General features: G+C 37.8%; 1 protein-coding gene across 3 annotated transcripts in view; it reads right to left on the bottom strand.

The window, feature by feature from the left end:
- SUCLG2 (succinate-CoA ligase GDP-forming subunit beta) overlaps positions 1–15,794 on the bottom strand; it is a 243,752-nt gene that overhangs the window by 188,176 nt on the left and 39,782 nt on the right. For all 3 annotated transcript variants that reach the window (XM_016150231.2, XM_016150229.2, XM_016150232.2), the window contains one exon: positions 969–1,110. In XM_016150231.2, the coding sequence (XP_016005717.2) occupies positions 969–1,110 (142 nt within the window). The remainder of the gene's footprint in view (positions 1–968; positions 1,111–15,794) is intronic.

Genomic DNA, 15,794 nt, shown 5'->3' with positions numbered 1-15,794 from the left:
CTGGAGGTGTAACATACAAACCAGATTTGTGAAGATTAGGACAAAAATAAAATAAAATAAAACATGCCATTGATAATTGTTTTATATTAATTACATGTTAAAATGGTCACGTTTTGAATATACTAGGGTAAATAAAATGTATTATTAAATTTAATTTCACCCATTTCTAGTTTTCATAAGGTGACTTAAATATTTAAAAAATATTCTTGTGGCTCACATTACATTTCTACTATACAGTGCTAATCTAGACTAACAAGAGAGTATACATGCCAACCAAGGGGAAAGTTCACTGAAAAACAGAGAGCAGAATCCAGTTCCCAATTTCTCAATCTGTAACTAGGGAAACTGGTGAGATTTTTCTACCACATACCAATGTATAGTCTACCTTAAAGACTCACAACAGCATTGAGAGATAAATACATTATCCTGATTTACAGAAAAGAAAACTGAGACACAGGAAGGAAAAGGTACTGATGCAAAAGCTATAGAGGTATAAATGTTGGGGGGGGGGGGGGGGGAAGGCAAACACTGAACCAAAGTCAAAATGCAAGTTCTTCCCCTTTCTCTTCTCCACTCAGCGCCAACGCTCCCCAGGCTCTAAGAAGCTTAAAAATGGATGCCAACTATCTTTCATGACTTCCCTGCGATGGCCTTCTCTTTGACACTCCATACTCTTCAATGATATTTACCCCAGCCACTAAACCACAAATAAGAGAACTGGGCAAAACGGTGACTACTAGAAAACTCACAAAAAAATTACCACAGAGTGACATCTCATATGCTGCTTTCTCATGTAAAAGAATAAAGTTTCCTAATTGGGCTTTTTTTGCCTTTGTAATTCAAAGTTCTCCACTTTATCTGTTACTGTTGGTAGACCCTGCAAAAAAGCAATTTGACTAGTGGGAAACAACTACCTGTGAATTCATTAATTTAGGCCAGCATATTTCACCCAGTATGAATAAGCTTACTTAGTTTCTTAGCAGCCTCTTGAGCTTCATTTGCAGTGTCTGCTACAAAGAATCTTTGAACTTTTACTCCGTTGTCAGACATTAGTTTCTTGCTCTGGTATTCCTGTAGGTTCAGCCATCGTCTGGAGGTTAATTGAAATGGCTAGAGAAATTGGGAGAGAGAGGTAAGAATGCTTATTAATTATAAGAGAAATACCAGTCATCCTAAATGGCCAGTCTTACAGGTACTCTCAAATGGCAATCAGCAATACAGATTTTAGAAAGACAAAAGAAAAAAAAATCTATAAAAATTCCTTGCACTTGTTTTTCCAATCAGAATGCTAAGGACAGCAATACACACACACACACACACACACACACACACACACACACACACACGAATGCAAGTTTAACAAACTATGAAAATTCAGTCAAGTCTGTCTTCTAGTTAATAGTAATGTACCAATGCAGATTTCTTGGTTTTGAGACTGTACTAAAACTATGTAAGATGTCAACATTAAGGGAGCTTGGGTGAAGGGTACATGGGACTCTTGCTCTATTTTTACAGCTCCCTGTGAGTCTACAAGTATTTTAAAATAAAAAGCTATTTTAAAAAATGTTAAGCATTCTATTACACAGCATATGCCTCTCCAAACCCAGACACTGAATAAAGCTCATGGCCTTATTTCGGCACCTGTATGCACACTGTTAATCACTGTAACTTATCTTGGGAAAGATTTTTTTTAACACTTTAAGGTCAATTGGCCACAGACTAATCCATTTCTTTACCACAGTTTTTAATGGAGTCTAGGTATAATCATTATGTGTTTAATGAGATTATCTTTCTCACACCAAAGTTGAGTGCAATAACCTGAAAACTTCACCACTAATTAAACTAGTTCCTAAAAACTGAAACTCCTGTATTAAAGTAAGCTTGCTTAAATTAAGCATCACATAGAAGTGGTTTTCCAATATATGCTTATCAATTAGTTTTTATCTGTGCTGAAAGAATATAATAAAAGGGCAGAATGACATGAGCAAATAAATTCTTATTTTATTCAATAAGATCAACAGCATTCCCTATCAAATCCATAAGCTTGATTTTTAAAAGGGGGAGGGGGAAACAGTAAAAAATGAACACGCTTAGTTTAAGTTCATTTCCACTCACAAGTCATGCTGCAAAGGAACCACAGAGGGTAGAATGACAATGCCATTAATGCACAAACAACCCAACCAAAAAGTCAATCACACAACTTCATCACAAGACTGACATACTTCCTAGCAGTTTCTGAACACCACCTGACATACTTCCTAGCAGTTTCTATCAAAGGCCCCCGTGGATGTCCAAGGCAGTATTACACGGATTATAAATTAAGGTCCACAAGGCTTTACCACATGGAACCATTATGGAACCATTAGCTTTCAGGACCTCTGACATGTCTTTAAAGTGGCATTTCCTTCTGGGATCCCCAAGCTACCGTGCACTCATAGAGCTCTTTGGACAAGAAGCATTTTAAAGAGGATCCAGAATCTTGCAACTAGATGGGGTTCTGTTCAAGGGCAAGTTTATTTCCAACTTCTTCTTATCTTTATGAAGAATGTGACAGTGCTTGGCATATGGAACATACTCAAAAAATACCAGTTAGATGTCCAAATAAATCAATCCTGCCTTTTGTCCCCTGATTCAGATAATTTTCCAACCCCAGAAACTGACCTTCACTAAAAATAGAAAAGAAAAAGTCTTTCAGGCCTGAAATAAATATAATTTACACACACTTGTAAAAAATTCAAATTTTGACATGATTAAACCTAAAAATATCTCTCTGTTCTATCCTTATAAATATTGTTAATGATGTTTTTAATATTGAAGTTGTCTGCACTTCTTCTTTATAAATAAATATTCTGGGATAAAAATAAATCATCAGGCAAATAATGTTCACACCATTTACTGTATAGTATATAACTGCATATGATTTGTTAATCTTCTAAATTTTTAAGTCTTGAAATATTAGTAATTTAAAAAACACAAAATTTTAAAATGAACATATTGTCTCAACAGTCTTAATAGCGTATCACATAACGTACCAAGAAAAATTCAAGTTTTAAGCATTTAGTAAAAGCCCCCTCAAGAAAGAAAAGATAAATCATTAGATATGTGCCATATTCTGGGACCAATTTTAAAAGCCAAATGGAGAAGGATCAATAGATTAAGTCTATGCTGACATACCAATTTTAAGCAATTAACAGAGGAAGAAGAAAAATATAGAACATTTGAGAAAGACTAGGTACAGCCACAGTGCAGTCATAGTCAATTCTTTTTCATAAGAATACTCACTGTATTAATTTTAGATGTTAATGCAACCTGCTACAAACTAATTGTAACTGATTCAGAGGCCAGCTTCATAGAGATATAATATATATTGATTGTTTCTGCATTGACTCAAATGAAAGCCTGCTTAAGCGGGTGGCTCTAAATTGAAACCTAACACAGTGAACAGAGTTCCAAAGCCACTGTTAATTCTAAGCTATAACTCCACAAAGTGATCACCCAATAGAATAATCACCTCTGTTTGTCAACCCTTAACTTGGAAGAAAAGGGTTCCTGACGAGATCTAAAACTTCATTAACTCAACTTCATTTATTAAGAATTTGTGATAAATCTAGAGAGAAACTTGTCTACTTTTGTGTTTTCAGAGGGAAGAAAAAAGGTGAGGAGACATATGTTACACAAACGGATGGTGTAAAGTATGCTGGAAATATAATTGACTGCTAAATAACAACGACAATAACAATAATAGTTCTACCTACTATTGATTGAGAATTTGCCATGTGTTAAGCATTATACTAAGCACTCATGTATCTAAGTCAAGACAATTATGAAAAGTCACGTAGGATTATCTTTCTCAATAGTTCCCATTAATAAAAACCAACAAGTATTTCTATGCTTCCTTCTTCTAGTCACTTCCTTGCCTTAGCTAAAGTTAGATGAGGCCATGTAACTAGTTCTTGTTGTGAGTACATATGGTATGTGACACCTCTGGACCAACATGTGATTACCAAACCCCCTACCCATCCAAATTCTCTCTTGATCTAGGAATGGCAGTATCAAGATGGCAACTGATCTATCAACCAGTGTGAGGACCGACATATGAATATGCAGTGAAAAATAAACTTCTGTGAATTTTTAGCCACTGATATTCAGGGGATTATTTGTTACTGTTGCAGAACATAGCCTACAGCATGTAGCCTGTCCTGACTAATAACTATCTTATAAATAAAAAGCCCAGGCTTAAGGTTAAGTCACTGGCCCAAGATCACAGGAGGCTGTCACATAGTAAAGCTTCTCTGATCAACAGTATTGTCTAACTGTGTAATACAGCTGGTTCTCTGCATTTGTATTCTGACCCCACACTCCTAGAGGCTCTTGATAATAAGAGTAGTCAGAATGGCAGTGGCCCAATTTTGATGGGATGAGTAAGATCATGCCCCTATCTTCAAAAGGCCAAAAATCTAACAGGAATAGAACTCTCATGAAACACAGGCACAGCACCTGTAAGGAAAAATGTAACTGTTCCAGGCTTTGAGAGGGAGGGAGGCGGAGGTGTGAGTAGGTGCTGTCCTAGGAAACTAGGATGGTAGAAGTAGTTTATTCCAACTCCTCGGGAGACAACTAGCTACCTCTTCAAAGCCTCACGGCAGGAGAATTCATGGTCTCCCACAGAACCTATGAACTCTTGAATGTGAGCAATGGAAAGAATTTTAAAGATCATCTGATGCTGTGCCTTCCCACTGTTCCTGCCAGTTATTTGCCTGCTTGCCTTCGGATGTCATGCTCTTTCCAACTAGATGCTGCCTAAATTTGAGACTCTGTTCAGAGACTAGACAGTGGTAGGAAGAACACCAGGCTTTGCCTTCCTTTCTCTGAGTTGGGTAGCAACTCCTGCAGTGACCTCATCACATTTAAAGCTCCAGATCCCTCCAGACAGCTCTTTCTTCCATAATTCCAGTCCCACAGTCTCCTGCTCCACGAACCCTGCACCCATCAGCTTGTCCTGGCCTCTGACTACACCACACCTCCTTCTACTCCTTGGGCTGGTAGAAGAGTCCTGCTATTGTCAATCTCTGGGCTGCCTCCTCATCTCCTTCACCTCCTTTGCCTTCCTATGGTTCCAACACCTTTGTAACTATGTCTTCTCCTATTAAATTCTATTAAAAGACCTGGTGCTCCACAGAGCTTGAAGGTGCCTCTCCAAGGCATAGGAACAGAAGGGAATAGCAGTGGTTCACTTCTGAAGGGGACACTGGGATCCTAATCTATAGCAGTTTCCCAGGCATTCATGTCTCATATATCGAGATTCCAAAGCATGAAAAGACTACTGAAATCCAACCTCCTGATTTTACAGTCAGGAATCCTGAGGCCTAAAGAGGGGATTTAACGTGCTTAGGGACCCTACAGTGAGCCAGAGGGAGGATGAGAACCAGACTAATTCCAATTTCTTTAATTTTTTCATAGGGATTTTGCCAAAGTGACCATATTAGGAACAGTATCATGTTCTCAAAACAGCTGGGGTGAGTGGGCACCTGGGTTCAGTTTATTTCGGACTTGTACACTGACCTTTTCACTGTTCCCATCTTAGAAAGAACAACCATTTTGAAGCTAAAAGAGAAAGGAGAAAATGCAACTTAAAAGCATCACATAAAGATTTAAGGGTCTATGGGAACAGGGGAGCAGAGGCAGAAGAATAAGAACAAAAAATGAAGGAAAGGACAAAGAGAACCAAAAAATAAAAAGACAATGACTAAGCAGGCAAAAATTCCCCCCCCACACACACACAAAAATCAAAGCACAAAATTAGACAGCTACACAGAAAAAAAAATGACACGACCGAGAAATCATCCTTCGCCCCATGGTTTTAAAATTAGAGGTGTAGAGACTATTGAAATAGCATCACAGGAGGAAAAAAAATAATAAAAGGAATATAGAAAGTAATGTCACTGAGCTGGGCTCCCCCCAAAGTGAGAATCTGTGAGCCACATCTGCCCACTGGCTTTTTGCTTTCACTGTTCAGCCTGACTTTCCAAAGTAGTACTGCTTCACTCAGTACTAAAAAAGGTATTAGAAAGAGCCAAAATCTTACTAGTAATCAGGGAAATAGAAATTAAACATGAGAAACCATTCTTCCAAAAGCAATGAAGATTTAATAATGTCACTGGTGAATGTACCATGAACTGTGCTTCTCATATACTACCCATGCAAATAAAATACCTTCTAAAATAATTTGACAGCATTTATGAAAACTAAAACACTCACATCCCCTGGACTGGAGAGTAGAGTTTTTAGATCTAACCTAGCAAAACACTCATATACAAGGGACACATACAGGGATCTTTTGTGTAGTATTGTACATACTAGTGGGTAAAGTTGGAAGTGACCTAAATGCCCATCGAATAGGAGACTAGCTGAATAAACCACAATATAGTCAAACTATATTTAACTACATTTAAAATATCTATGGCATCACACAGAACCCAGTATCCATGTGTTCCCCTATATTCTCAGTTCTCTTGTAACTAGTGTGCCAAAGGTTTTAAGAAGCCACATGCAACCCTCCAGCACCCTTTTCGTTGGCTACAAGGATCTGGAAGCCACATGTGGAGAGGGTGGAGTCACAGGGTTGAAGCAGCCTGAATTACTGAGTTACTACGTGGAGGACCTCTGCCTTGGAATCACTTGGCCCACATTTGCATGGATGAGAAATAAACCTCTGACATGTTTACCATTGGGATCTTGGGAATAACTTGCAATGGCCACAGTGACCAGTCTAGCATGATAAGTATGAACATCCCAACAGTAATGGTTCTCCCAGGCACCTTACTAAAAGAAAACAGCAAATTTCTTTCATATTTAAAATAGTATAACATTTATATTTCAGACACACATGTCCAAATATAAAGCAACATTCTGTATCTTTTAAAGACAGAGCTATATATAAGTAAATGTATATGTCAAAAGTCCAGGTGAAGTTCATCAAGTTTAATGCCAATAAATTTGAGGAGGGAAGATCTGGAAGAAAGATGGTGATCAAAGGGAGAATTAACCTAATCTATATTTTTAAAAAATTATAGAAAAAATCATTATTTATTTAATGGAAATCAATCTACTTAAAAACATTGAGAGGCAGTAATCAAACCTAGGCTTTACCCCAACTACATAGTCTTGAGTCATTATTAACTTGTCTGGAAAATGAAGGGCTCATACCCTTACCTAAACGTAGCTTGGGTGGGGGAGCAAAAGCTTGTATTCTCTGTTATACAGAACTACCGTCTCTCATATAAACTCCCGCTGTTCCATAGGAAGAGGCTCTTAAACCTAATTTTGAGCTCTCAATAGCAATGATGACAGCAGAATACAAACAAAGAATTAGCTGTACTTGGCAGAAAAAAAATTTCCCTCTGGTTACAGGTATGGCAAGGGGCAGATGCTCAGTGGGCTGTGGCAGGCCGAAAGCTGGTGTGTGTTTTGTTTTATATTAGTTTTGGTCAATGTCATTCTGTATGCAAATTAGCACCCATAAATCTACCTCCGTCATGTTACCTAGGAAATACTAGGCTTCAAATAAACATGTTGATGTAAATGAAAAGACAGGTCTCAATATGAGTATCATAAAATAAAAGGCCTGATTGCTTAAAACAGGCTCTGATGAAGAAGCCACTTCACTGCTGCCCTGTAAAAAAGATTAAGTGGGATCCTATTTTTAAGAAGAAAAATAATAATGATAATGATACCAATTACAAAAATAATAGTACTTTTGTTTAGTCCTTAATGTGATAATGCCAGCATATCAACTCCTTCTTCAGAAAGAAAACATGCTAAAGAAACAAATAAAGAAAAGCAACAGTGCCTCATTAGCAGTGTAAGCCCAGAGAATGGAAAAAATAATAATGTAAGACAAAGAAGAAAAAGCAGGATGGTGGGTACTGACTCTGTTAAGCTTTGTTCTGTGTTCAGACTGAAGTGTGGAGCCTTTCTTGGGAGTCACCTCTGAAAATATAGCATCCCTTTTGTCTAGAACTAGAATGCTCCTGACCCCTCTCCATTTAGGTAATCCCCACGTAGCACACTGTATGGATTAACCAATTAATTAATCCACCATGGCTGAGCTCTGATATTCTAGTAGAGGTACAGAAGGAGGCTACCACTCTAGAATGAGAGAAAAGGCAGCTGAAATGACGGCTTATTCTCAAAATGGAGAAAACCAACGGGCCCATCTTCATCATTGTTGTGAAGATTAAATGAGTTACTACATGTAAATCAATTGAAAAGGCATCTAGTATATAATAAGTATTCAAAAAAATGTTAGCTATTATTATTTAATACGGAAATACAAAAGGGGAGGGAAAGTATCACAAGGAGATACTCAGCAGTCACTAGAATGAAAATCATAGGTGATTATCACAGAAAAAAGTCCCCGTGGTGGCCTGCTGTCCATCTTAAATGCACAGGGGAGGTGTTTTTAAACTGTAATAGTGGGATCTCTATAACTAATTCATTCGACAATCATAAAAAGAGACAAAAACAGTAATTTACAAAAGGGAGGGCCAGACAAATCTCACATTCGATAAGCAACTGAAAATGTGCTATTTGTACTAAGTAGATTTACTTTTCATCTTGTTTGAGCCATGAAATCCCCATCTCACTCATGAGGAAATTTAAAGGTGAAAGAGTTTAAGTAACTCATCTAAGGCCACTCAGCTGGTTAAGTAAGAGCAAGATTTGAATCCAAATCTGCCAGAAAAACACATGAGCTTTCTATTATTTCAACTGATTGACTGACTGACTGATTTTTCTGGGTCAGTGTGTGAATCCTATGTCAAGAAAAAGAACTTGGAACCACCACAAGACAAAAACTATACTACCATTCCTGACTTAAAAATACCAGTTTTCCATGAAAAAGAAGAGAAAATAAAGCAGCTGACAAATTGGGAACACTAATAAAGATGGTGTAGTGCCTGAAAATACAGTGTGGATGGGATGTGGAATTTAATTAGAGTAAATGGCTAGAGAAGAAATGTACTTTAAAGTTTACCGATCGAGAGAAATGATACTTGAACTCTTCTTTACATGAAATCAGACTAGTATCAGACTCGGAGCCTGACGCCATTTTTGCTCCACTTACAAAGCATGTCTGATAGTGCCACACCTCTCTAAGACTCCAGGCAGTAAGGGGGTAGGGGACAGCATCAGTCCTACCAAAAAGAATTGAAAGTTGCTTTCTAGCTCTTCGGAATTTGGATCATGGCAGTTTCCTATTTTTTAATTAATTCTTCTTGGAGTACCTTGACAAAGTCTTAGATTTTTAAACCACTGAATACTAGCTAACGTGTATGAGTGTGATGAAGTTACAGAAATTATACTATACTCTTGACGAGTATTATCTCATGTACTTCTCACCACAGCTCTATGAGAAAGAAACTAGCAGAAGCCCATTTTACAGATGAGCAAATTAAGGCTCAGAGAAGTTAAGTGCCTGCTGAGAGTAACAGCTGGTTAGAGGCAGAGCCGTCTTTCAAATCCAGATGTGCCTGACACCAGAGCCCGTGCTCTTCAATGAGACAGCAATGGTTAATGGCCTCCCAGTCCACAAAAGTGGGTCCTGAACGGTGAAATTAATTGGGGTAGGAGGAGAAGCAGGAGGCGGTACACAGATTTCTCTGTACCGAGGTAAAGAGCTGCACTGAATATGAGGTTTAGAGGGAAAATGCGAAGCTCTGAATGAGAGTCTTGAATAGGTTTCACTGAGTCAAAAGAATTAAGATTCTCAAAGATACTGCTTTGTTCTTTTTATCCTAGGTTCAGCAGAAAAGTAACATATTTTTTTAAGGAGCAAAGAAATGTAAAACTCTTTGTAGTGAGGGTAAATGCCCAAAGGAGAGCTCACTCCATAACTTTAGACTTCTGCCTTGCCAACAGCAAGAAAGAGAGGTAAAAAAAAAAAAAAAAAAAAAAAAAAATTGATAAATATTAGTACAGTAACACAACAGCAGAAAAAAAAAAAAACATAAAAAGCACTAAGCAGCATTGTCTCAAAATGCCTGTCTGTCCCCTAGAGGAGAGTATGCCACCTCAATCATGTTGCAGAGGAAAATCGCCTTCATTTTATATTGTTAATAAAAGTAGCCAAGCCTTATTTATTTATATATAGCAGAAAAACAAATTAAGGTAGCATAAACATATACTTGCATCTAACTCCTACCATGGAAATTGGCAGAACTTGTACTTTGTTCATTCATTTAACAATTTCCCACTAGGCATTTATAATGTGGTGGCAACATCTGACATCCAAGATGTACTGTGTCAACAGCACAGATAAGTTCTTTGCTGCTACAGCGTTTATGTCCTAGGAGGGGAGGCAGGGAAGGACAAGAACACATAAATGAAGAATGTAATTGCAGAGAGTGAGAAGTGCTATGAAGGAAATAAAATACCATGACAAATTATGGAGCCTGAAAGTAGACTCAGTGGTGACCTTTGTGGAAGCGACATCTGTGCAGATCCCTGAAGACAGAAAGGAGATGGACACGTGAAGAAACTGTGAGAAGATGGTCCAAAGCTCTGAAAGAGGAAAGGGTTTGTATGAGCAGGAAGTAGTGAAAATAAGATGGAAAGGTGAGTAGGAAGCAGACCACACAGGTGCTTGTAAACTACTGGCCAGATTTTAGAATTCATTTACTCAGTTTTAAGCAGGGTGGAGGATATCAAATTCACATTCAAGAAAAGTCACTCTGTCTTCTGTTTAGACAATGAAACCAGACCAGAGTCTGCAACGTTTTTCTATATATAGCCAACTAGTAAATATTTTAGGCTTTGAGACCAGATAGTCTCTGTTGCAACTATTCAACTTTGCCTTTGTAGCACAAAACAGGCATAGATAATATATAAATTAATGGCCATACTGTGTTCCAATAAAGCTTTATTTATAAAAGCAGATTTTGGTTTGCATATCCCTCAACTAAACAACAGAGAAGGGCAGTGGAGGTGGAAACAGAAAAGGGATTCTGGAGATAGTTCAGTGAAAAAGCAAAGCTTACTCATGGATTAGATATGGGGTTTAATGTAAAAATAAATCTAGCATTAGACGTACACACACACTCACATATGCATGAACACAACACACATGCAGTTCATATCAACCTGGTGAATTTTATGTATAATAAAAAAGCATTTCTTTAGAAACAATTTTAACCTAGATATTTTGCCCAAACTGGCCTTTGCATGACACTTAAGTATTGAGACTCTTGTACATCATTCTACCACATCAGAGCTGCTGGGTCTTTGATCTTATAAACTTCTTCCATCACTTAATATTAATCCTAGCAAGCAAAGGGCAAACTGCTCTGCTGTAGCCCCATCCTGCTACAAAGGCCCATCTGCAGCTTTTCTCCAAAGAGAAAACACTGTGTTTCCCTCAATTAAAGAAACATCATGTAGGAATAATAAAAAAGAAGAAACAGAAACTAAGGATTAATAAATTGTGGCATATCCAATGAAATACTGTAAAGTGGTTCAAATGAATGAGCCAGTTCTTAAAATATATATACACAGATATATTTCCAGAGCAAAACACAGAGAAAAAACTAAGCAAGTGACAGATAAGAAGGTCACATAAAAGTATACATACTTAAACATGAAAAAAAAAAATTCAACAATATTCTGCAGACAAATGAAGGGGTTTGTAGTATGCCACCCCAAAATATGCCACTTCAGCATAAGGATTACTTTGAGTTGAAGGCAACTAAAAAGAAGCAGATAAAAGAAAAACTCTCTACTCCCCTCCTACCTCCACCAGAAAGGGCAGGACAGTACTTAAATTAGGGAAGACAAATCCACAGTCTTAGCCTAGAGGCAGCATCATAGGAATCGACATAACAAATCTTACTAACTAGTCCTTATCTCCCATTAGTTTCCCCATATATTCACCTACCTACAAATTGCTGCCCCTAGAAGCTCAAAGTCCTTTTCCTTTGGTCACTTCTTTGCAAATGTACTGTTCTTTTGTTAAGATGCTACATAAGCCCAAAGTCTGACCACCCCTTTGAGTTACTCATCATGGAGTGCTCCAATGGGTATGCACAGTGCACCTGTTAATACACTTGTTTTTCTCTTGGCAATCTGCCTTTTCTCAGTCTAATTTGCATGACCCCAGTCAATAAACCTAAGATCGGTAAAGTGTTTTCCTCCCTACACATATAAGCTGACATATCGAAACAGTGTGGAAGGTAAAATGTCAAGTTTAGGACAGTGACTAAGCTAGACAGTCAGAAAGGGGCATGGGTTTTGGAAAGGGGCACCAAGAGACTTCAATATTTTATCAGTTACGTTCTACATCTTTTATTTTAAAAATGATCTGAGCAAATATGAGACAGAAACAACATGTGAAACTTCTTCATGTCGAACACACAGATGACTGTGATATTAATTTCAATATTCATTTTTTCTAAATATAGTTATATAGTTAATGTAATCAATATAATAACTACACTTAAGTCCATAAATTAAGATGAAATTACTAATCAACATGAAAGAAGGCAAGCTAGAAAAAAAATAATTTTAATCAGAAAAAGCGAAAAATAAAATCTAGAAGAAACCTGAGATCATGTTGGGCCAACAGCTCATTATATAAGAGTAACTGACACCTGGAGGCATTCCTACACCTGCCAAGCTGGCACAGCCCCACTACAGCAGAGTTTAGTGTACATCTGCATACTTCGGCATTGCCCTTCCAGCATTCCAATACATCTTTGTAGAACAAGTGAGCTCAAGGAAGGAGGGGAGAATACTGATTTTCGCCCATCGACTGTCTAAGGTGTGTGCTGGGTAGCTTCTTATATCAGGTGCATAATCATAAAAATCGAGTTTCTGCTCACTTCTGGTAGGAGTGAAAAATTCTGAAAACCCTTCTTGAAAATTTGGTCATTATTTCATCTCATAAATGTGTGTGTGATTTCTTCCACTCACTTAATGAGTTTCTGTGGTAGCAAAAGGAGAATTGGGGTTCTAAGAATAGCCATGTTAAGTGTTCACTTGAAAACAAATTCACAACAGTGCAGTAATACAACAGCCATGAGCTCAATCTTCTTCTAGGGCCATTAATTGCTCAGTTAAGCCCAGTCAACTATTTTATACATTTACACATGCCAGTAGAGTAGATTAGTTATGATAGTCAGAAAAGGGAAAATACTAGATATTCTCCTTCAATCACATTGCCCAAATACATCACCAGTGTGAGGTGACCTACAAGGGTGTTTTTCAAGATTTCCACCTCAAATGAGCTTGTGACATTGAGCAAGTAAAGCAGAGATATTAGTAAAACATAGCACCCAAACTTCCAGGGTGGCTGGCTGGCAGGATACAAACAGAGAAGGTACACCAAGGTGATTTTTGTAATGTGCATGTTCAACACTGCCGTTACAATGGGTCAAATGTTTCAACTTGGTGCATCAGATACAGCTCCTTCATAAAGTCTTGCCCTCTTCCTCCTTCCACCCCTTTAGTTCCTCTTTAAATTACTCCCCAAAGTCCTTTCCAATAATTTCACTGTATGCTTGCAAGGGGCAGACTCTACTTCAGTCAACCCACTCATGTTCCTTCTAACTTAAATCTAACAGCGCTTAATAGTTTACGCTACATTTAGGTTTAATAGTATTTACCTGATAGAAATGGCGGACTTCTCATCACTTCTTTATAACTCAATTTCACAAGTTCGCCTGTCAGCCTGGCATGCTGAATAAATGATTCAGAGAGTAGAAAATGATCAACCTTTGCCGGGGAAGTTCCCCAGGCTGGCTCTTTGACATTTTGAAGGTTTGCTGTACAGAATGCTAATTGGTTTCTGCAAGGTTCCGAGTCCATTCTTTGTGTTTAGAAAGAGACTTCATTCTTCTTAATAAGTAAAATATCACTACTATGGAAAACTAAATCTTAGAATGTTCTATTAAGATAACTTTAGAGAAAGTGTCCCTTTTTTCATGTTTCCATTGTCAGAATCCCCATTTAGAAGAGAATTTAAAGGCTTGAGGATTCGGTCTCATTGCCCTCCCTAATATTGCACATGAAATGTCCTTGTTATGAAAGAAAAGCACATGCCAACTCTTTCAATTCACATTAGTCATCTCTTCTCTGGCAATAATTTGAGTTTCTTCAGCCAGAGTGCAGAAGGGGAAGAACTGCTAAATCTTACCTATATCTGTATGAATAGTCCATTGAAGTTAAATTCAAAGTAAGCTTTCAGAAAACTGGATAATGTAAAAAAGAAACTTAAAAATAATCCCTTAAAAGAGAATGTGTACCACAATGTAGGATATGTGACATTTAATTTCCTCCAGAAAACTTTTGAAAGAACTACTGTCATTCACTTGAAAAGTCCACTGTAATAACAGAAAAATCCAAAAAGCACACAGACAAAAGGAGCTTTGCAAAATAGGCAATCTTACACTTAATATCTAAGCAACAATGACAAAATAATAGTCTAATCATAAGATACTCTCTTAAAATTAGAAAATTCAATAAGAACAAAGAATCTCAAGAAAGTTTCATTCTAATAATTTTTCTTCCAGCAACCTATAGTAAAATGCTGTATGATATTACCATAATTTAATGACTACTCCAAACTAAAAGTTAACAGAGAAAATGAAACACAAAAGAGCAAAATATGATATATTTGTTGGTGACATCATGAAAGCAGGTTTTGGAGTTGATAGTGAAAAATGAGCTTAAGAGTGTGAGGCTGAAAACGTGGGAGAACTTCTTTGCCCTGCTACTCATTGGCACGTGACCTCTTAACCCTGTTTACTTGTGTTAAATGAGAATATCAACCACCACAACCTTACAAGGTTGTTGGAAAGTGAAATGAAGATTTCTGTAAAATCTCTTTCAATCTGGCCTGGGATCAAGAAGCAACCCCAAAGAGGCAAGAAGTGATACCCCAGTGGGAATATGATGTTCCCTTACTTTCCATCTAGCCAGATCCAGTCAGTATCCAAATGGATATCCAAGGATAAATAAGCCTAAATACTCTCCCCTGTAGGTCCTTATTCTCTTCTCTTTAGGACTTCCTTCTTTATTTATAGATGAGGACAATCATATCAAAATTGATCTCTATATCCTGATTGATCTATATATCCTGCTATCTTTGAGGACCCTGACCTTCCCAAGGCAGAGGAAACACCCCAAGGAAGTACTGCCACACATATAGCTGGAGAAGAGACCAAGCCCCTCCCAAAAAGTAATCCACTGAACAGTAAGAATCATCTACTCTACAGGGTTAGACATAGTGACAAGCCAAGTTGAGACACAGAATGAAAGAACACAAGATTACACCAAGATATCTAAATAAAATATTCATAGCAGCACTAGGGAAAATTATAAGAAAGAAGGGAACACACTTGGTAGAGAAGAAATTGAGGAGTTCCTGAAGAACAACAGGCAAATAAGAACTAGTTCGAAGTAGAATCCCACCACTAAAAAAGCCCAGGACTGGACTGTATCGAAAGTGGGAGTAGCTCTCGTTATATTTTAAACTTGAAGGCTACATACACAGGGAGTAGAGGAGGGGTCAAGGCTACCACTAGGATGACTGATACCTGGTAATAGAAGGTATGCTCCTGAACAAAAATGGTAATTGTGGGGCAAGTGGCCCTGAGAGATGTCACAGTGCCCCAGGCTACCTCTGACACCTAGACAAAAGACCACTTACTGGCACAGACCTTGTGGCTACACACTCTGTCCCATTCCCACAGGCACTAATGTCAGGATGCTGCAGCCTCAGTACCAAGAATGATTAAACAATG

Source organism: Rousettus aegyptiacus, unplaced genomic scaffold (genome assembly GCF_014176215.1).
Source record: "Rousettus aegyptiacus isolate mRouAeg1 unplaced genomic scaffold, mRouAeg1.p scaffold_m13_p_4, whole genome shotgun sequence".
Lineage (NCBI taxonomy): Eukaryota > Metazoa > Chordata > Mammalia > Chiroptera > Pteropodidae > Rousettus > Rousettus aegyptiacus.
This window is presented reverse-complemented; position numbering and strand designations above follow the sequence as displayed.